At 36.5% G+C, this 23,149-nt stretch overlaps 1 protein-coding gene across 1 annotated transcript; it reads right to left on the bottom strand.

The window, feature by feature from the left end:
- Positions 1 to 1,869: 1,869 nt before the first annotated feature.
- LOC107747303 (secreted frizzled-related protein 5-like) lies at positions 1,870 to 14,426 on the bottom strand. The gene is made up of 3 exons (XM_016561774.1): positions 13,674 to 14,426; positions 7,791 to 7,868; positions 1,870 to 3,014 (listed from the first exon to the last, which is right to left on the bottom strand). Exons 1-3 carry the CDS (start codon positions 14,197 to 14,199, stop codon positions 2,686 to 2,688), a joined length of 933 nt encoding a protein of 310 aa, XP_016417260.1. The 5' UTR covers positions 14,200 to 14,426; the 3' UTR covers positions 1,870 to 2,685.
- Between the last annotated feature and the right edge of the window lie 8,723 nt (positions 14,427 to 23,149).

Raw genomic sequence — 23,149 nt, 5'->3', positions numbered from 1 at the left:
TGGTTCTTGAATTTAACTCACAGGTTCAATGATCTGCAGTGCTTAACAGCTCACTAATAGGTATCTGTAAATAATGACTTAAATTTTATTTTGTTCATCACACAGAGCTATCACATCACTTCAGAAGACTTCAGAAGCACACAAGTCATATGGACCCCAAGATTTCTATTATTTTTTTCTTTAGAAGAAAGAGTCATGAGGGTGAGTGAATGATAAACACATTTTAATAGCTTTAGCTCTTGACCTGCTGGAATAAAAAGTTATATTGTAGTAGTTTAAAGAACTCTGGAAAGCCTTTATGTTCTTATAAACAAATTGCAACAAGTACCATTTTATCAGTGAATCTTGTGATGAATCAGAAGTAGCGATAGATGTACAACCGAGTGTAACATTATCGAAAAAGAAAAAAAATGCAGGGCAGGTTCTTGGTTCTATGCATCGATTGCTGATTGGATTTTAAGATGTGGGCATTGCACTCAAAAATGAAGGCTTGAATGTGAGTCCTGCATACATTACCAGAGAAACGTTGCAGCGTTGTTTCACTGGACAACATATTTTAAATATTTTAAATGCATTTAGAAAACAGATATAGGGTGAACTTTTCATTTCATGCCGGCTAGTATTTTTAAACCTTTTAGAACAGGATGTGTTGTTAGCAGATGTAGCCAAACCAAAGATGTATTAAAATCTTGTGTATATGTACATATTTCTATATCCAGAAACACATGCACATATACTGTATGTATAAAACTATATGGTGGTGCACATCCTGTAATTGTACAGCACGAATGTGTCTGTAACACTTCTGGTGATCAGCTGATGTTTGAGATGGCACTGTGACTCTGTAGAGGGAGCCCAGATCAGACTGTGGTGTTGTGTTTGGTGTGATGTAAGCTGTGTGGAGAGTGTTTGAATGTGGGGTGGGGGTGGCATGAGCTGGCAGATCCCCACAAACAATAGGCCAGTAATGAGAGGTTGCTTATCCATGAAGCACAATACCAGTATCCACTGGAGGCTGGAGGAGGCATTTGTTCCTCGATCTCAGATAAACTCCACTGCTTTTTTCATTGCCTATTCACTTTTACAGAGAGTAGCACTGAATTGGGCATTTGCCTGACTTGTTTAAACAGGTTGGCACTTAGGTTTGTTCTTAAGAGCAACTGTTGGCAAAAGGAAATGCATGCGAGTCTTTATCTGATTGTGAACATTCCCTGTTTTATACTGAGTTCACTGCATCTCCATTTGTGGCTCTGGTGTGTATTTATGTCATGCAGTGTCGTTTAAATGAATAGCACTTTGCCTTAGGGTTAGTTTAGCCAAAAACAAAAATTCTGCCATCATCAGGGAATGTTTTGGAGATGCTCTATTCCAATGAAAGTGAATGTGGTATACAGTGGGTACGGAAAGTATTCAGACCCCCTTAAATTTTGTCAATATGGGGCGCTGTGTGTACATTAATGAGGAAAAAAAATTAACTTAAATGATTTTAGCAAATGGCTGCAATATAACAAAGAGTGAAAAATTTAAGGGGGTCTGAATACTTTCCGTACCCACTGTATATGCTGCCAAACTCCAAAAATGACAGAAAGTCTCCTAAAGCCAGACAGAGCCAAAATATAAGTCATTTTCCACTGTAAATTTATCCTTTTGTGTGAAATTCAGATGTTTGAGATGATTAGAGGGAGAGTAAATGACAGGTATTTCATTTCTGAAGATAAATAACAAACTGGCAAAATCCTTGTGATATGCAAAGGTGACCAACAACATAAGATAATATTGTTAAAAAGGTTCCTGATCTCTGATTAAACAGAACTAGCAGAGTTAGATTTGAACTTTTATTACAGTGAACTCAGATGTAATGTTGGAATGCTTTTTCCATACCATGTAATGTATGTATATTTGTAGCAATATATAATAATTTTAGTAAAAAAATAATGTTGCATACTGAATAGAAAACATGAACAAACACCTCACCAACCAAACTGCTTGAATGAGTCCAGAGTCTGTCATAAGCTTGGCTGATATGTTGAGCAGAGAAATGGTCCGGACTTGCTCAAAGTGCTGCGGTTGGAGTATTTGGGCCACTGTCCTGACCAACACTTTACAATCCATCAGCTTTCTTACCTCCCACGATTCAAGCCACAACTGGAGTCGTGTCCCATCCTGGCGCTAATGATCACGACTGTATCTTCGTAGTATATCATAAAAAAAATGTATTCCTTATCTATAAAATAAAAGATACAAATAAAAACCAGTTGGCACTATGTTTGTTCCTGATTGGGATCTGGCCATTGAAATCAAATATGTGCTCATTAACTGACTGCACTCTTTAAAGCTCTTGTTCACAATTTTCTTTTTCTCACATCGATTAAAAGGGTTGTCAATGTCTTTCCGAAAAGTCTCATAGCTTGTGCTCTGAATGAGGGAACCAGGAATGTATCACTAAAATATGCATGAGCCTCATAAGTGTACTGATTGCTGCATAAACAATAAATTTTATGTAGATACAGTTGCCAACAGAATGTAGCTGTAATAGATTGATGAATTAAGTCCTAAGCAGTTTCCAAAAGCCATTTCTTGAGTAATGAAATACATCTGTACTAACTGTCGGAATTAGGCATGGATACGGTCTCTGAAAGCGTTATTGGAAGACTCAGGGACCGCTATAGACAGAAGAGTCATTGGTCACTGGAAGACCGTGTGATAGGTGGGACACTGATGAGACTTCATGTATTTAATGGCAAACTTGAGTTCCTTGCTCTTTTTGTCCCACTTGTGGATGGACATGAGCAGTAGCTGTTGGTCCACTTTGCGGCCCATGATGAGGAAGTTGCTCCCGAGATTGTCCAGTTGCGAGCAGGGACAGTTTGCTCCATTCTTGATGTATAGCGTGAGCTTCTTCAGGTCTTTCTTCCTCAGTATTCCCATCTTCAGAACCTTCTTCTTCTTTTGTGCTGCGATGAGCTTGCGGTCGCCTTTTTCCTTTTTCACCTCTTTAATCTTCATCTTGAGTGCTGTAGATAAAGTATAGATAACTTTCAGTAATTTACAACATATTTGCATGTTCACGGTTCTCTGATGTCGGTTAATGGTCACATGACAAGCAGGTAAACAAGTTAAATAGTGTTTAACTGTTATATTTCTTTCCGTTTTTATGATTTAAAAATGATAAGCTTTTCAAAAATTCTCTTGTGAACCAGCATATGGGTCTTTTGTGCTGCGATGAGCTTGCGGTCGCCTTTTTCCTTTTTCACCTCTTTAATCTTCATCTTGAGTGCTGTAGATAAAGTATAGATAACTTTCAGTAATTTACAACATATTTGCATGTTCACGGTTCTCTGATGTCGGTTAATGGTCACATGACAAGCAGGTAAACAAGTTAAATAGTGTTTAACTGTTATATTTCTTTCCGTTTTTATGATTTAAAAATGATAAGCTTTTCAAAAATTATCTTGTGAACCAGCATATGGGTTTGGAACAACATGAGGGTGAGTAAATGATGACAAAATTTTCATTTATGAGTGAACTATCCATTTAAAAACATCAAGGAAAGACCAGAGAGACCTTTTGGAAAAAAAAGTCTGGGTTCTATTTGTCGCCTGGAAAGAATGGAAAATCTTCTCATGGGACCCTTGGTCACACTCCGGTTCTCCCATATATTTCTGCTGTCTCAAGCAACAAGACCTTCCACGAAGAGCACACAGGAAGAACCAAAGCTATCCAGAATGCTGGAATAGTTTACACCTCCCCGGAGGAGCATCATTTAAACATGGACAGCACTAATTGCACTCACCCGGGAGAGGACAGAGAGTAGAACGGAAAGTTTCAAAGACAGATGTGAAAAGTGAACACCCCTTCAGTAGCTGAGCACATAAGCCACCAAAATGTTTTTCTTTGAATATTTTTTTCTTCATTTTCCTAATTATTATTATTATTTGCTTTTAGTGATTGAAACAAAATCACCAAAAACATCATGTTGGAAGCATATTCATTGTCGTTTATTTATAGAGAGACCCCATTTCAGATAATCAGTTTTAAAATTGCATATGTAATTTTTCATTATTGTGACTGAACTTACCTGACTTTTATTTATTAAAAATGTGATCAAATTAATTAATACACATGATTTGCAACAATTTAATCAATTAGAAACCATTTTAAAGAGGCAGCTCTGCTTCAAATCAAAATTTTAAAAAAAAGTGAAAAAGTTGCATTTGACATTAAATATGAAAGTGATAAGTAAAACCTGTAATTGATACTGTGAAACAGAACTCATGCTGCAAGCTTGTTTAAAGCACATTAATCAATGACAGCATTTGTCCTCAAACATCTAGAGAATTTGAAAGCATTATCAGGGTAAGCTTTGCTTTTTTGTCTACTATCATAAACATTCAAGCATCTCTGGAAGTGAACATTTAAATGGTCTCACTGATAACAGTTTTAGTTCATCCGCATGGGGATGTTTGGTATTGGCATAAATATTATTTTAAATCTTATGAGATTTCTTACAGGAAAAAAAGATTAAATATCTGAATTGAAAGTATAAACTTGAATTTAAAAAAAAAAAGAAACTGAAAAGAGTGTATGACAAGATAAGTAAATTAAAGATGGAGAAAGAAGGCCGAAAGAAAATGTGAGTACATGATGCCACAATTCTAGGACCTTTTTAATGTATTGTGGTTGCTAAGTTGTTTTGGTGGTTGCTTAGTCAAATCAAAAGTGCTGCCAATTCTTTATTAATTTCTTGTGCCTATAGAAAGGTCCCTCCTTCAGTGTAAGTCTATAAGAAGTCTTGTTGTTTAGAAAGTAGTGCTGTTGCTGTGTCAGGCCACTCAAACAAACAAAAAGGTCTGAAGTCTCCCAGAGCCACAGTGTTTATTTACACTTTTTGGGAAAATTGGGATTCAAATGAATGATGTTTATATCGGTCTCTCTTTATATAGCAGACAGATTTAATGTATTTTAAAAGATTTCACTGTAAAAAGGCACACATTAACTTGAAGTCACATCTAAGTACTTGAAAAATCACAAAATAACTGTAACTGCTAACTGTAGTTCAACTGGACATGGGGTTTTTCTCTCTGATTCAGGTGATCGCTCATGACCCATAATGCTTGTGGGGAGTGAGCACGCCTGGGCAATATCGTGGTGACAAGCCGAAACCACAAGAGCTGCTTTAAATTGCTGGCAGTAGGTCTGACAGCAGATGAAGGAAGGCAAGGAGGAAAAGTGTCAACTTGAGCATTTGCAGCCTTCTTTCAATAATTCGGAAACCAAACCTTGCCTATATGTGCAAAGCCAGAGCCAAACCAATAGTCTTGAATAGGGCTTTGGGGGTGAGGGGTTATCAATAGAGACAGATGGAATAACATTTAGTGTTGAAAATATTCTACATTGGCAGGTGACGTCAAAACAAACAATTCACATTATTGTTTTGCATTATTAAACAATAATTACTACTCTATTTTCTAACTGACCTGGGTCAAAATTTTAGCCTAGCCTGCGAAAACGATTAAAATTGTAGACCAACATAAACACTGAAGTCATTCTGGACCATTTTAATAGCATTTATAATGTTAGAAATTATATATACTGTATATACAATTAGCTGATTCAGGGTAATGCTCTAATTATGCTGGCTTTTGTTTAACTCAAAGGCCTGTCAGTGCAGAGCTGTGATGAATCTTTAAAGAAACGAGTCTCTATTGCTGCGCTTTAGCCTAATTAGGCATTCTTTATATAACGTGATTAAAAATCATTCATCTTTAAGGTTAAAATCACCATTAAAGAGAGGAAAACATGAGTTAAAACCCATAAGGTCACAGTTTTTTTTCCCACCCTTTAAATACTTTTTTCCCACCCTTTAAATTTTTTTAAATAAAATGGTGCTTATACATATTAGGTTTAAAGAGTTGTTGCCCACACTAATGCTGCAAAAGTGAAAGAAGCTTTTTAAAATAAAATATGAAGGAATGAAAATAACACAATTGTGTAATGTGTATTTAGTTTGATTGAAGATTAGAGTTTGTCTTTTTTTCTCAATAATGATTTACATTGGAACACATTGTCTTTTAATGTATGGAGGGTGAAAAAGACATTGTTCAAAATATCTTCTTTTGTGTCCCTGAAAAGAAGGAAAAGCTATAGACGTTTGGAACAACATGAGGGTGGAACAACATGACAGAGTTTGTTTTATTTATTTATTTTTATTTTATTTTACTATCCCTTTTATAGTGGGATACTCTGTTCTGTCCTAAAAGAAATAGATCACCAACTTTTTAAATTCAGTCATTAGTCATTGTACTTAACTGTAATCACTGAAAATACTAAATATTTGAAGGAATTTTATTACATAAATTATTTTCACATTTTTTATTTATTTGAGGACCTGAGAACTTTTCTGTGACATAAAAAGGCTCTCACTAAAAAAGGAGAGTGACAAATCACATATAAACAAAACCGAGTCATTTAAAATCTCAAAAACAAACTTAAAAACAATTAATTTCCTTAGCACTATATAAAATATTAAAATCAGCTGCAGCTGTCTGCACAAACCTTAAATTGTTTGATAAGTGTGTTGCTGTCCAGTATGTGTTGATACACTGATTACTGCTACACTGGCCATAACATCAAGACTAATAGAGCACGCAATTAAGCTTACAATCTTAATAAACTGTACAGCACTAGTCAACAAACAACAAGTCATGTGAGCAGGTACCAGTAAAATGGCATGAGATGGCGATCAGGGGAAGAAATTAATCAAGCTGTAATATCCTGCCATGCATTATGCTATTAGTATGTGGAGTATTAGATCTTAAGAGCCAGAAATAATGGAATTTTTTTAACACTCTCTAAAAATTATTTTTGTGATGCCTGGACTTCGCTTTCTGATTTTAATGTATAAAATCTACAAAATCGAACACTCAGGCTACTACTAACAATATTTTCTAGTGTCATCTGTCATAGTTATTAAGGAAAATGCATGCACATCCAAGAGCAATAGGCCTCACAGCCAAAGATAAGTCAGGCGTATGTGTGGCTCTACTGTGCTGTAATCCTCTGCTCTCTATAGGGAAGGATTTCAAATGACTTTTAACCTTGAAACTCTTTTATTCAATGCCAGAGACTCATTCTAGAGATTCAGCTTTGACAGATCAATGGAACTCCTGTCAGAATACATCACTTTAAACGAACCATAAAGAATCCAAAACTATTACAACAGGAATCCTCCGATACCGTTTAAAACTGGATGTCCATTCCAAACTTGTGAATGTGTCCCATGCTTTGAAAACTGTTACAGTAATAAAATGTTTTGTTAATATATATAAATGAGAAAATACAGATACAGTATGAAGTGGCTCTGCAATGCATTGCATTAACATTACCATGCAATATGACATTATTATTATTAAAAATAATAATAAAATTATATAGATGTTTATTTTTAATAATAATACTATATATATATATGAGTTTAGTATTAATATTAATCATAAAAAATATTATTTTATTTTATTATTTTTAATAATAATAATCTTATATTATTGCACAGTAATGTTAACGCAATGCATAGCAGAACCACCTCATATTGTATCTGTTTTTTCTCATGAGGTCATTTTTTATGTTCACCCTAAATATTAATGTGGCCACTTTCCCATGCAAGCAAACCGCAGCCTTTCTCATCAATTTTTTAATCACATATTTTTATGTTATTATAAAGAGATTATTCCTCTAGAGACAAGTTATGGAAGTTGTCAAATGTAATGTCTCAATAAAAGTTAATATCTTACCAAAATCACTGGCGCAGTAGTGCTCCATTATGGTGTCGGCTTTCAACTCATTGTCACAGGGTGGACACACTTTTGAAACTACAGGGTAAAGAAAGGGAAAGTTAGTGTCTAGAGCATTTAGCCAAAACTTTTTGGTATTTAAAAATAACTGTAAGACGTGTTTTTGGGAAATCTGAAAATATTGCATGCTTCAAGTGGTAACATCATTCAAGTCAGAAATATCATTTACCTGTAATATGACTAGTTCAACCTTACTACATGTATTTTTGTCTAACAAACAGTCCTGCCTCATGCCACTTGTGCCATTATTTGAACCAATCTTGCTGTGTCAGACTGCTTGGGATGATTAAACACATAGAGTGAGTTTTGTTCACTCCTGTTTACAGGTATAATTGAAAGGTTATGAATAAGTTCATTATTATTTTGTTTCTTTGTTGGTGCACTGAACTGTTATGTGAGGTGAGTAGCAATGATACATGAGTACAGTGAAAGATGTACTCAGTGAGGCCTATCTTCGGTTAACCACAAACAAACAAAGGGTGGAAATTCTAACAGCTCTAGAAGGGGGTTTGGTTTTGTGCAGTTACATTGCAGTGCTGGACTCATGCGGGGGCAGCAGGCCAGTGCCTAATAGAGCTTAATCCGCAGCGTTTGAAGCCATGAGAGGGAGAGGTTTGGCAGCTGCTAGTTTTATTTCCTTGCAGAGGAAGGGAAGTTATAAAACAAGATTAAGACTTTCAGTGGTTTATCACTGTGAAATCACATCCCTATAGATCTGTACTGTCACTAGTGTATGTACAACTGCATATCACTGGACCTGAGAAAATATTTTTGGCCTCTCCAACACAGGATGTCTCAGGATGTTATAGAAACCAGAGTATTTCACACTCACCGCAGACGTACGAAGACGAATGCAGGGGTAAACTTTTAATAGGTCACTGTGAAAACATACTTCTCAGCAGTTTGACAGTGAAAATGTTCACTGGAACATGCAAACAGCTGTACGTGACCTTCTTGGAGCTGATAGTTATTTGCTGATCTTATTTTTAACTGTAGACGTCACACATGGCGAGTGAAGCTACAGTTGTTTATTGTGACACCTACTGGGGTATCAGCTTTCTGTTCAGTGGACTTTTATATTACTGTATAACACGCTTACTGTACATATACACAATTTCACATTTATCAATACCTAACCTTACCCGTATCCCACCTCAATAGCAGCAAAAGTGTTTTGCAATATGAACGCAATAAGTACATTGTACTTAATTTTTGATGTAAGTACATAGTAGTTAAGGCCACTTAATATAAAGTGGGACCACAAAAAAACATTACTATTTAGTATTTTTTTTCTTGTTTTTCAGTGATAAACATCATTAAAAATTATTAATTTATGTGAGAAGCTAATTTGTGAATTTTCTTATACCCCACAGGCAAATAGTTTTTCTTGCACAACCCTTACTTAATTGGCATAACAATCATATAATGGCCAATATTTTTCTTTATTAATAAAATTAAACTTGATAATATCTTCATCATTTTACTTTGCATGTTCTTTTGAATTTTCTATTGTTTTCTATTCTGAAAAATGTATCATGGTTTCCATGAAAAAAATGAAAGCACCAAATAAGCATATTAATAGGATTTCTGAAGGATCATGTGAAACTGAAGACTGGAGATTGGAGTTTTTGGAATAATTTAATTTAAATTAATGTTTAACATTTCACAGTAATACTGTTTTTCAATATTTTTGATCAAATTAATTTTTTTATTAGATTTTCGACAAATATTTAGTTGAACAATATTTACCTCCATCTCTTCTTTGACAACTGGTAACAGTTGTCAGTTGATATTGGTTTTTGTTTTCTACAGGATTTATTTATTTTTTGTCATTTTTGTAAGCAAAGTATCAGGCGTATATATTCCAGTTGCGAAAGCTTCCATGCTTCTATCATGTCATCGATCCGCTTAACTGAGTAATTAGGAAGAATGCAGGATGTGGCTTGTTAAGGTTTGGAAAAGTCATTCATATGTTCAGCAAAAAATACAGGAAGCTCTATTCGATCCCTGTTTGGTGGTGGTTCTAACAGAACAAACCGTGACCAGATTGGCTGAAGCTTGAAATTCTCCACTGACATCACCCACACAATGATGTGTGTTAGACCTGATCTCTGAGGTGGCGAATATGATTTTGTCATTTACTCAGCACAGGTCCTCCCTCGAGTTCACAAAACAAAAGCATCTGGTAACAAGAACTTACATGGCTCGTCTCCAGACTCCCCCTTCCAGGTTAAAAACTAAGGGTCAGAGTTTATCACCCCAGCCTCGAGCACAGCCATAGCGGTAGATAATGAGGAGAGGGGTCAAAGTTCACCAGGCTTCAGTGCACAGGTCATGGGGAGTTGAACCCCTTTTTAAGTTTCAACCGTCAATTGGTCCCTGAGCAGACATTCCCATCCATTCAATATTCGGCGAGTCGGAGACGTGACGTGTGCGGTGGCTTGCACACACTGAGCATGTTGTGGAGGACACTTTGTTTCATACTCGCAGGCTGTAGCGAACTGTATACTTGAAGCTGAAATGTCTTATTTGCACTGCAGAGAGATTTATTCTGTTTTGCAGGGTGGCTTGCTGGCGGGACGCCTGGTGGAATCGGAGCCAAAGCATGTGTCAGGAGACTGAGCGAGGGTAATTCTGCAAACCGAGTTTCTGCAAGAAGTGCCAATTCAGAAATTGAGTGATATCAGAGCAATACTGGCTTTTTTTGTAATCTATTCCCTAAATTTCCTGTTGAATTCCTTCTCATGTTCATTGAAACATGCGTAAGGACTCAACAGAACTGCTTCTAAAAGGAAACTTTTTAATCAGCAAGAGTGCTTTAGTGACATGCTTAACAGCTCAGTCCTAAACCGGTTTCTGCGATGTAAAACCTGTTGTCAGGTAACCTAAAAATGTAGTTCACGTGGGAACCCCGAACTGTTTTTATTCAAGTTTACTGACCATAAAAGTTTAACCTAAAAGTTATATATCCTACTGTACTGATTCGGTTGATTCAGTCATATTATTTATGACTGAATGGCATTTATTCATTACTTATTTATTTAGATTTAGTTTTTGTTTTATTTAGTGATTAGTGACAAACTTTTGTGGCCACATGTAAACCACACATTTAAGCAACATTTAATTAGTGATTTAATTAAAATATATTTTAACTAAAAGGCTGAACTGTTTTCGCAACAAGGTTATTTTCATAAATTATTGGTCAAAAAAAGGGTTTGATATTTACAATACCTTATACATTTTTGCTGTTACGAAATGCTGTTACAGAAAAAAAAAAGCATATAATGGGTGATTTAAAGGGAAAGTTTACCCAAAACTGAAAATTCTGTCATTAATTACTCACCATCATGTCATTCCAAACCCATAAGACCTTCGTTCATCTTCGGAACACAAATTAAGATAAAGATAAACGAAGGTCTTTTTTTAGGTCATTTTTTGGGTGAACTAACCCTTTAAAGGGGTCATATGATGCGATTTAAAGTTTTCCTTTCTCTTTGGAGTGTTACAAGCTGTTCGTGAATAGATAAGATCCCTAAAGTTGCAAAGACTAAAGTCTCAAACCCAAAGAGATATTCTTTATAAAAGTTAAGACTCGTCCACGCCCCATGTCTACGTCACTGTGTGGGAAGATTTGCATAACACTATAGATACAAATATCTGCATGAAACAGCAGAGCTGAATGAGCCGCAGATTCACTCTCTGCCAGCAGGTGGCGCTTAAAGCGTTTCATTGGTTTCCGCTGTAAACAAAGCAGCTGCTGCACTTATGAACTTTAATATGCGTTATACAGAGGCAAGATGAAAAGAAAAAATACCATCTAAACTTTTCTAAAGACAGTAAGTTCCCCTCAGACATACATTCATATAAACTCCTACACCTAAATGAATCGCGATTGGTTTAGCATCTCAACCGATTTGAATCGATTTTCAACCGACTCGCGGTTAATCGTTGCATCCCTAATTAGTTGTCTCTGCGTATTAAACTACGATAGTAGAAATTTTTTAAACATTTTCATAAAAACTGACACGTTTTAGGTTTTAACTCACAGAATTTAAGCATGAAATATGTCACTTTTTATAATTAATGTAAAAATATTATCATATTTTCCGAGGAGCCAGTGTTTTTGAATTTGTAGAATGAACATTATTGTTTAAAGAGGCTTTTTGCTGCTCTGTCTAATGTGATTTACTGGAATGTATCATTTACTGTCAGTCTCCAGACACAGCCCGTGATGCATGTCTGTGGCTCTGGCTGTGAATGGGCCCCGTCCCAGGATTTCACCTCAAACCACAGGGGAAAAAACAGCTCTTCATGTCCCTGGTCCGCCGCTCGTGTGTGCTGGAGCTGACGGCTGCAGGCCGGAGCGACTGACCGTGTCAAGTGAGGGTTTGTGCTGTCATGTTATCTCTAGAGTCCTGTTTCACGTCGATGTGCACACTCACCAAAACACACATCGCTGGAAACGCTTGGCCGCGAGCTACTTTCCCATCCAGCTGTGATGTGGAAAGCACATTTGACTTCTGCTAGTTTTCAAGCTTTCAGTATCATGTCATTTCAGAACGGCTATGGTTTGTAATTGATATTGTCTCAAAGGTCCCACTCTTTCTGTACTTGCTCTTGAGTATGCTGCAATTTTAAGGAGCTTATTTTTTCCAACAGAAGCCAAGCTACTTAACTTGGAAGTATGAAAACAGTGTTGTGGAGTCACATTTTTTCAAAAGTCGCTTTTTTTCTTCTTTGAGAACATTGTAATCCATCAAGTCTTAGTAGTGAAAAGAGAAGCTGTGTGCATGTTTACGCACACATTTACTTGGAGGCATACCAGACTTATGTTGTTTTTATATAAAGCTAATTATGACTACAGACTAACCAAAATCCTTCATTTTACCTCTAATTATTTTGCATTTTTAGAATAATAATAAAGAAAATTTGCTTTAATTTTGAATTAATTTTTTTCTTTAGTTTTTCATTTATTTAATTGATTAAATATATATATATATATATTATTACCTCCTATTCCACTTTAGATAAGTTTTCTGCTCACTGTGATGTCCCTAAACTTGTTTGGGTCATACTGCTCCCCTTTTTTTTTTTTTTTTTTAGGTATTTTTATAGCGTATTGTGCTATTAGTATGGCTCAACGCAATCCTCAACCTTCCCTTGAGCACTAACTACTCTTGTCCTTCCTCTGTCTGTTACAATAGTCCTTCTCATCTCAGTGAGACAAAGTAATGTACAACTTTTCAGACTAATTAGTGATCCAAAGGGTTTGGCTGCCTGGCTAATTGGAAACCTAAATGCACGATTAAACAAAGAGAGAGAGGCAGGGCGCAGCAGGAAAGCTCCTCTCCACATTCCACATGAGATGTTTGCTTTAGATAGTGAAAGTTTTTTGTCCTTCCGAGAGCTTTCCTTAATTTTACTTTCTCAAGAGCCTCAGGCTAAATAAAGCAAGAGGAAGTCCACCAATGGGCCCTATTGTATAGATTTATGGAGGCTTAATGATTATAACTTTTCCACTTTTTAAACAAAAAGGCAAGACTGAAGCAATGATGCTTTTTATATCGCATAAAATTTTTTATTAAGAAACCATGCTTAAATATTATGGATATGATGAAATATAACTTGGATATTTCTGTGTTTTATTAAAAACACTGGCACATTTGGTTTTGATCAGTGTGATGCTGTTCAAATTCCTTTATTTATTTTTTCTTATTTTTGTGAAAATTTCATGAAATGCCCCCTGTGTAAATTATTTTCTGCTTTTCTTTGAATGAATCAATAACATTTGAATCAATAATACAATGTTCTTTTAGATCCTACCTGGAGTCTGAGTGGCGTGACCCGCAGAGAACTGCATGGGAATGCACAGATCGTTGTCGATGGGAAACTTCTCGCACTGCAGCATCTCCGGCCAGGGAAAGCCGTAGGTCTCCATGACCGGAGCGCAGCTGTCCCGCACCGCCTCGCACAGAGACCGGCAGGGGTAGATGGGCCGGTCCAGGCACACTGGAGCAAAAAGAGAGCAGAGGAACACCTGCGTGTCAGCATGGCATCGCTTTGCCAGAAGGGGCACCCAGCTGCCCGCCTGCTGCTTGACCTCAGGCATGGTCTCATGGTCCAGTAGGTTTGGCAGGCGCATCTTTTTGTAGCCCACGTTGTAGCAGAGCCGCAGGTCGGCTGGAATATCCACACACTGTGGCTGCTTGGCATAGAAGCGGCCGTTGTGGAAATTGTCCGATTGCCAGCTGTAGTAGTCGTACTCCTCTGCCGAAGCGGCTGAGGTGAGCAGAACCAGCGCTAGGGTCACAGCCTGGGTCAGAGACACCTGCCTCTTCTGCTCTGCCATGCTTTTAAAGTCCTGGTGTAATTCAGAAGAGGAATTGGGGGAGTTGGTTCAAAAAGATGAATTTTAATCCTTTTTTTTGTTGTGTTTGAAAAAAAAAGAACAAAAAGTGCTGGGTTTTCCCTGTTTCCTTCTGGTTGTCCTGCAGTTTAATGCACTTAAACTCCTGGTAGCAGGCAGTAGTGGCAGATCTCAGAGCTCAGCTCTTCTCTAGCTTGACTCAAGTGCACCTAGTGTATAAAAGCCAGTGGACTCAGGGCCCTATGAGCTGACAACCCCTTAGTAAATCTCGCCCACCCACCTCCCACTGGTTTCCCCTGTCCACTCTAAGCCCCGCCCCCTTCCCAGCCACAGCCAACTGCTGCGCAGTGGGCGGAACCCCCGCAGCCCACCCCCCTCGCAGACACTTCTACAGGCAGACCACGCGCTGTCCTGCAGCACAATGCGTGTGTGGAGTGCGCTGGGCTCATTCAGTTTCTCTTTAGAGAAGAGAACACACACACATTTTCCACACACATCCTCTGCCCCGGCCTTTCACATTCCACTTTATTAGGAAATAATCAGAAGGCGGAAAAAAGATTCATCTACAGGTGGTCAGGGCTTTTGGGCTGTGCTGTTTGAGATATGCTAATGCTGCCGCTGGATGTGAATAGAAACCGACTTTCTCTCTGTCTCCTTCTATCGTTCGCTGTCACACCGTGGGGCCCAAAATTCAACCCACAGCCACCCAGCAGCAGGGGGCCGTACTGCCATATTACAGCCGGCCAAATTGAGCAAACTTACTGATAGATCTTTATCTATTAGCTCAGGTTTTATACATTTTACCGAATGTGCATTTCAGTTGGCTTTCCTTTTTGTATTGTCTGTGTTGGAAAAAGCAGATAGATAGATAGATAGATAGATAGATAGATTTTTTTCTATATTATGAAAATATGAATTATGAAAAATGTTTTTTTCAAAAATCCTCCAAAGGATTGGTTTTGATGAGTTATCTTTAGACCTTAGTACAAGTGGAGAGAAAAAGGAAACAGGCCAGGAATAGTTCATCAGATGGGCGGCATACAAATGACACAGCAAATAGTGGTTACAGTAAATCTAGAAAGCTAACAAAATGTGGTTGGCAGGCTCTTTGAATGTTTACTTCTTGGAGTTTTACAAGCTGGCAGAGAGTGTCTGACCATTGCATAAGTGTTTTATATGTGACAGCAAATGCTGCAAAAAATACAGAAATACTTATTATTGTAGAAAGTCTGTTGAAATTTGTCTGATAGATTTCCATAGCTGGTTCTTTACGAAGTTCATAAAATTTTTCATCCAGGACTGATCTCTGTGGGACTGAACTATAATCACTCGCTCTCTAGAAATGGAAACTCGTTCTGTCCTGTTGTGTGTTGCCCAGATTGTGTCAAAGACTGAAAGAGGCACAATTTTATGCTCTTTAGAAATCAATAATCACCGCAGCGGATATAAATGAGATTATAGTGATGATGAGGAATGTTATTGGGGCAAATATTCCGATGATATTTTGTGACCATGAGGAATTTTCAGAAATCAGCATATAAATCTGATACCAAGAGATCCCAAAAAAAGTCAACTTTGTGCGGTTTATGTATTGATAGGAATAATACTTTGTGGCATTTGATACACAGAGACATAATAATAAATCAAAAACAATATATAATTCACTCTTACTTCACCAAGACAAGGTCACAGGTGTTTTTGTTTTAAATTTTTGGCATGCATGCATGCAATCATTCATTCATTCCTTTTTTATTACATATGCGATTTGGATTTATTTAATGAATTAGTATATGTAATAGCAATAAAAAATCAACTGGCATTTATTTTCTTTTTACTATTTTTTGGGGTCAAAGGGATATTTATAAAAACTCAGCGTTTTATGGCTGTAATTTAATTCCAGTCTAATAATAAATAAGCCTTAGTTGAATATAGCTCCTTACTATCAGATGTAATTAGTGGAAACTGCTGTGTGAGCAAGTTCTCATTATATGGACATGCTTTTCATTGTAGTTTGGTAAAAGACAAACTCCTTCAGCAGGCTTCATCAGCATGCAGGACTGTGTTAATTGGCTATTCAACTCTACACTTCAACTTTCTCCAGCTTTGTGATTGGCTTAGCATTTAGAGATTAAGTTCAAGCACCGCTGGAAGTGCACTTTCAGCCAAACGCTTAAAGAAAGGATTTGAAGTGACTATTAAAAGGGTTAGTTTCAGGGTGCTGGAGAGGTGGCCCAATGCCCAGATATGCTCAGTAAATTCTTGATAAGTCGGGCAAGGAAACCCTGAAGAATGGAGAGAACGCTCTGGTCAAATGAGGGCACGGGATGTTTATTTCTTCATAGTAAATGTTATTTTAAAAGAAAATGTGAATGTTAACACAGTGCACAATAGAAATATGTGTACAAATAGGGCCAAATTTGTTTCGGTTGGGAACAATAATATCCATGGAGATTGTTTTTCTGTGTTTTAGATGGAAGTTCTCTGCTCTGAGGTACAGTTAATGTCATTTGGTTGTGATGGGCAAACAATCCTAACAGAATGACTGTGATATAAGAATGTAAGTTCATATCTGCCATGTCAGTAAAAGCATTAGCTTATAGAACACTTCAAATGCCACATGCATTGCTGCATATACTTTATAGTTTGGTTTGCCTTTACATTCCTTACAAACTGATGTAATATTTTTTTTTTTTCAAGAGTTAAATGTCACAAATGATCCAATGTGTTTTGTGCATTTCAAAGTATTGTGAACATTTTCAAATGCAGATAATAACCATAAAATGTTTATACATCTGAAATCTATTGGAGTTTCTGGATTGGACAGATATTGGGGTCCACATTGAAAATCTGTGATTCAGGATCTAATTAAAAGCATGAAAATAAACATTTTTGTTTTGTGCTTTTGACAAGTTTAAAACAAAGGAGTACTGTGTCATAAAATGAATTATAAAAAACACTATTTCTAGGTCACTAATCTAATAAGCAAATTTGTAACCATGTGAACTCCTTTGTACATGTTCTGCTTAATGATAGTTTTTAATTGTCTGCCACATGACCAGATAAATCCAATGCTTGTTTGTATACAGAGTTTCTGAAGGTCTTGTGTAAAAATGGAAGGGTCCGCAAATTAAGGCTTTAAAGAGCAAAACATCTTAAATTCATAAAGTCATGGCATGGCAAATGTTGCATGCATTGCTACAAATTAATATCTTTCATGGTATTTTTGTCTTGTTATCCAATACGAATATCTGGATATCATCTATCAATGAGGTATGAAAACTTATTCCCTTTGAATTAAGTAGATGTTTATGAGCCCATTGGCAGATCCACAAGACTTCTTATCTCATGTCATTGTGTTTCTAAAGTAAATGTATCTAGATTTACGAATCTCTAGACATTTGTACTGGAAAACAGGACAAAAAAAATTCTGAGGAAGAACAGCGCTTTTTTGCAGTGCAATCAGAAGTTACAGTAACAGTTGAGATCGGTTGGAAGTTGTATTTTCAAACTTTGAAGTGTTCTCTAATATTGTGTGTTCTCTAAACATTTACATTTTGAACTTATTGACGAATTGTGTTCCCTTCAATTTATTCCTTGAATTTTCTTTACTTTAAGTCTTATAGTATGTTGTTTATAAGTGAAAATCAAGATCTAAAAGATGTTTAGTTTTCTTGTCTACGAGGCCTCTGACTTCCTATACATGGCCTGACGATGTTACAATTTTATGTTTGGAGTCTAAGGATTGAATCACAAAATGCAATTCCACCGACAGCATATCTAAAGGGAAGTTTGTTATACAATCACATAGTCGCTGAAATGTGATGGAATACAGGGGTACATTTCTTACCGCAGATTTGACTTGAGATAGACCCAAAATAAGTACTTTCGCTGGCAAATGAGTTCCACAAAAACCACTTGGACACACCGGACTGTGAACCAATTTATTTATTATCCCTGGAAATGCAAGATCACATTTTCACTATATTAGGCTCACTGTCTGGCACGGCTGAAGGGACGCCACACTTGCAAGGCAGCCATGGAGTCAGGCATGCTTGCGGGAAACGCACTTCAGTTTGGATTGCGCTTTCCCCCAATCACAGGCGGGTCTTTAAGAGACCCTTGAAAAGATTGTGGTCATGGAGCAGAATTCAAAGGGACAGATCAGAGAATAAAGGGCCCTCAAAGCCAGGTTCTGCAGAGGATGGAGGGGTCCGGGAGTCCTGGGGGTCTGCATGCAGGCGATGATATGAAACTTCCACTGACATGCCCGAGCTGCCACGTGAGAAACAAAACATTAAAATAGATGAAAATGTAAAGTATAGTTGAAGTGTATTCAAGATTTATATGTCAAAGGAATTAATAATAATAATAATAAAACATTTATAAAAAGGCTTAGTGGACTCGCACAAGGAGGTTTTATGGAGAACCTCCAGAATAGAATAAAATGTGCCACAATTCAGCTTGTATGGAAGCTTGTTTTGCCATAGAAAAAATAAATAAATAAAAAGGAATTGTGACTTATTATATCACAATTCAGTTTTCCTTGCTATTGCTAGTTTATATCTTACAATTTGCACAATTTCTCAAAATTATGAGTTTATATCTCGCAATTTTGACTTTTTCCCCTCAGTATTCTGAGTTTACATCTTGCAACTTTGACTTTTTTTCTTGAAATTCTTTTTTTTTCATCTTGCAATTCGAATTTTTTTTCTCAGAATTCTAAGTTTACATCTCACAATTTTATGTTTTTTTCTTAAAATTCTGAGTTTACATATCAGTTTTGAGTTTTTAAATTCTAAGTTTACATCTCGAAATTCAGACTTTGTTTGTGAAATTAAGAACTGTGTGTGTGTGTGTGTGTGTGTGTGTGTGTGTGTAAAATGTGAATGTTAACACAGTGCACAATAGAAATATGTGTACAAATAGGGCCAAATTTGTTTCGGTTGGGAACAATAATATCCATGGAGATTGTTTTTCTGTGTTTTAGATGGAAGTTCTCTGCTCTGAGGTACAGTTAATGTCATTTGGTTGTGATGGGCAAACAATCCTAACAGAATGACTGTGATATAAGAATGTAAGTTCATATCTGCCATGTCAGTAAAAGCATTAGCTTATAGAACACTTCAAATGCCACATGCATTGCTGCATATACTTTATAGTTTGGTTTGCCTTTACATTCCTTACAAACTGATGTAATATTTTTTTTTTTTCAAGAGTTAAATGTCACAAATGATCCAATGTGTTTTGTGCATTTCAAAGTATTGTGAACATTTTCAAATGCAGATAATAACCATAAAATGTTTATACATCTGAAATCTATTGGAGTTTCTGGATTGGACAGATATTGGGGTCCACATTGAAAATCTGTGATTCAGGATCTAATTAAAAGCATGAAAATAAACATTTTTGTTTTGTGCTTTTGACAAGTTTAAAACAAAGGAGTACTGTGTCATAAAATGAATTATAAAAAACACTATTTCTAGGTCACTAATCTAATAAGCAAATTTGTAACCATGTGAACTCCTTTGTACATGTTCTGCTTAATGATAGTTTTTAATTGTCTGCCACATGACCAGATAAATCCAATGCTTGTTTGTATACAGAGTTTCTGAAGGTCTTGTGTAAAAATGGAAGGGTCCGCAAATTAAGGCTTTAAAGAGCAAAACATCTTAAATTCATAAAGTCATGGCATGGCAAATGTTGCATGCATTGCTACAAATTAATATCTTTCATGGTATTTTTGTCTTGTTATCCAATACGAATATCATCTATCAATGAGGTATGAAAACTTATTCCCTTTGAATTAAGTAGATGTTTATGAGCCCATTGGCAGATCCACAAGACTTCTTATCTCATGTCATTGTGTTTCTAAAGTAAATGTATCTAGATTTACGAATCTCTAGACATTTGTACTGGAAAACAGGACAAAAAAAATTCTGAGGAAGAACAGCGCTTTTTTGCAGTGCAATCAGAAGTTACAGTAACAGTTGAGATCGGTTGGAAGTTGTATTTTCAAACTTTGAAGTGTTCTCTAATATTGTGTGTTCTCTAAACATTTACATTTTGAACTTATTGACGAATTGTGTTCCCTTCAATTTATTCCTTGAATTTTCTTTACTTTAAGTCTTATAGTATGTTGTTTATAAGTGAAAATCAAGATCTAAAAGATGTTTAGTTTTCTTGTCTACGAGGCCTCTGACTTCCTATACATGGCCTGACGATGTTACAATTTTATGTTTGGAGTCTAAGGATTGAATCACAAAATGCAATTCCACCGACAGCATATCTAAAGGGAAGTTTGTTATACAATCACATAGTCGCTGAAATGTGATGGAATACAGGGGTACATTTCTTACCGCAGATTTGACTTGAGATAGACCCAAAATAAGTACTTTCGCTGGCAAATGAGTTCCACAAAAACCACTTGGACACACCGGACTGTGAACCAATTTATTTATTATCCCTGGAAATGCAAGATCACATTTTCACTATATTAGGCTCACTGTCTGGCACGGCTGAAGGGACGCCACACTTGCAAGGCAGCCATGGAGTCAGGCATGCTTGCGGGAAACGCACTTCAGTTTGGATTGCGCTTTCCCCCAATCACAGGCGGGTCTTTAAGAGACCCTTGAAAAGATTGTGGTCATGGAGCAGAATTCAAAGGGACAGATCAGAGAATAAAGGGCCCTCAAAGCCAGGTTCTGCAGAGGATGGAGGGGTCCGGGAGTCCTGGGGGTCTGCATGCAGGCGATGATATGAAACTTCCACTGACATGCCCGAGCTGCCACGTGAGAAACAAAACATTAAAATAGATGAAAATGTAAAGTATAGTTGAAGTGTATTCAAGATTTATATGTCAAAGGAATTAATAATAATAATAATAAAACATTTATAAAAAGGCTTAGTGGACTCGCACAAGGAGGTTTTATGGAGAACCTCCAGAATAGAATAAAATGTGCCACAATTCAGCTTGTATGGAAGCTTGTTTTGCCATAGAAAAAATAAATAAATAAAAAGGAATTGTGACTTATTATATCACAATTCAGTTTTCCTTGCTATTGCTAGTTTATATCTTACAATTTGCACAATTTCTCAAAATTATGAGTTTATATCTCGCAATTTTGACTTTTTCCCCTCAGTATTCTGAGTTTACATCTTGCAACTTTGACTTTTTTTCTTGAAATTCTTTTTTTTTCATCTTGCAATTCGAATTTTTTTTCTCAGAATTCTAAGTTTACATCTCACAATTTTATGTTTTTTTCTTAAAATTCTGAGTTTACATATCAGTTTTGAGTTTTTAAATTCTAAGTTTACATCTCGAAATTCAGACTTTGTTTGTGAAATTAAGAACTGTGTGTGTGTGTGTGTGTGTGTGTGTGTGTGTGTGTGTGTGTGTGTGTGTTTTAATAATTTATGCCACTGAATAAAAAATAATAAAGGTAAGTGTGAATGTTTTTCTCACAATTCTAACTTTTTTCAATTGTGTTTTTTTCTCAGATGAATTGTAAGATATAAAATCAGAATAGCAAGAAAAAAAAAGTAAGAAGTGTAAGATAAAGTCACAATTATCTTTTTTTTTTTTTTATCCTTTGGCGGAAACAAACTTCCATTAGCTTGGCATCTGTGTTACTTTGTCAGCACAAGGTGGAAGAATTGGAGTACTGTACTAAATCGCACTACTGCCATTTTCTGTGCACATTTAACATTTTTGTAATGTTATCATAATAAAATGGGGTTTCCAAATGACATGCAGTTGGAAGCTGAAGATATTTAGGAAACACACAGCCCCTACAGATCAATCCATCACTCCTTAATGCTAGCCTAGTTTGCATGTTGCTTCTGCTTATAATAGCAAACTAACTTAGCAAACAAATGACAGTTTGTGTTGGGCAAAATCTCTGATATCTAATAGTCTAGCACGTGTCAATTGATTAATGCCAAACCTAGAGTAATTATGAAGTTCTCAGCCTTCTTTTCACATGGCAAGTGTCAGCAGTGTTGAAACAAAATGGGTATTCAGACAATTCCAGACTTTCCTCAACTGTCTCGCTGGCAAAAATGTTTCTGCAGAATGTGGCTTTTGAACAGGCAGACTCAAATTCCCTCCAGAGGATTTTCTTAATCATTTTATATGCCCTGCAAGGATTCCCGTGGCTCAGCTGCCATAACAGTCTACAGCAGAGGAACGGAGAGGGCTTTAAAGGTGCTGTAAGTGATGTTAGCTATTCAGGAACTCCCCCAAAAGAGACTTTAACACTAGTCTTAGTACTCCCTTCACTTCCATTCATAGGCATGTCAGTGTGGGAGAGAAGAAATGCAAGCACATGCAGAAAAGTTTTGATTTCTGCTGCATACCAAAGTTTGGTGAACTCTGACTTGCAAATTTGTACATCGAAAAGACATTTGACCAAAAGAGAATGTAAATGCCACAGACTGACCTCTAGGGGGGGTCAGTAAGATTGTGCACTTGTTCACAATCACCAAAGTAAATTTTTTGTATCTGCTTTAAAGCTGGTAAAACGTTTCATTCGTGTGCTGTTCTGAAGACCGCTTTTTCTGAGCACACCCAAAGCGCGCGCAAGAAAACGAAAAAGCCCATCAAACAGTGCCTGATTACTGAACTAAGTTATGTTTTGTGCTAATACTGTCAGAACACACAAGGTTTATGTATAGACTCAGTTGGTTATCTCTAAAATTAAAGTAAACAACTGAGAGAAACGGATGCAGGTTTTAAAGGGACAGTAGGCTACATGCTGCCGACTGTAATTAAAGGGATAGTTCACCCTAAAATTTAATTTCTGTCATTATTTATTCACTCACATGTTGTCCCAAACCTATATTAATTTCTTTCTTGTGCTGAACACAAAATAAGATTTTTTGAAGAATCTGGGTAACCAAACAGTTGCTGGTCCACATTGACTTTGATAGTAGG

The sequence above is a fragment of the Sinocyclocheilus rhinocerous genome, unplaced genomic scaffold (genome assembly GCF_001515625.1).
Source record: "Sinocyclocheilus rhinocerous isolate Xijiao unplaced genomic scaffold, SAMN03320098_v1.1 scaffold1069, whole genome shotgun sequence".
NCBI classification, from domain to species: Eukaryota; Metazoa; Chordata; class Actinopteri; order Cypriniformes; family Cyprinidae; genus Sinocyclocheilus; species Sinocyclocheilus rhinocerous.
The sequence above is the reverse complement of the archived record's forward strand: the minus strand, read 5'-3'. Positions and strand labels throughout refer to the sequence as shown.

Coding starts and splice junctions, on each gene's coding strand:
- LOC107747303 (XM_016561774.1), bottom strand. CDS start 14,199: ATGGCAGAGCAGAAGAGGCAGGTGTCTCTGACCCAGGCTGTGACCCTA. Junction 7,869..13,673: donor TCACGCCACTCAGACTCCAG/GTAGGATCTAAA, acceptor TTTACCCTGTAG/TTTCAAAAGTGTGTCCACCC. Junction 3,015..7,790: donor CTACTGCGCCAGTGATTTTG/GTAAGATATTAA, acceptor CTTTATCTACAG/CACTCAAGATGAAGATTAAA.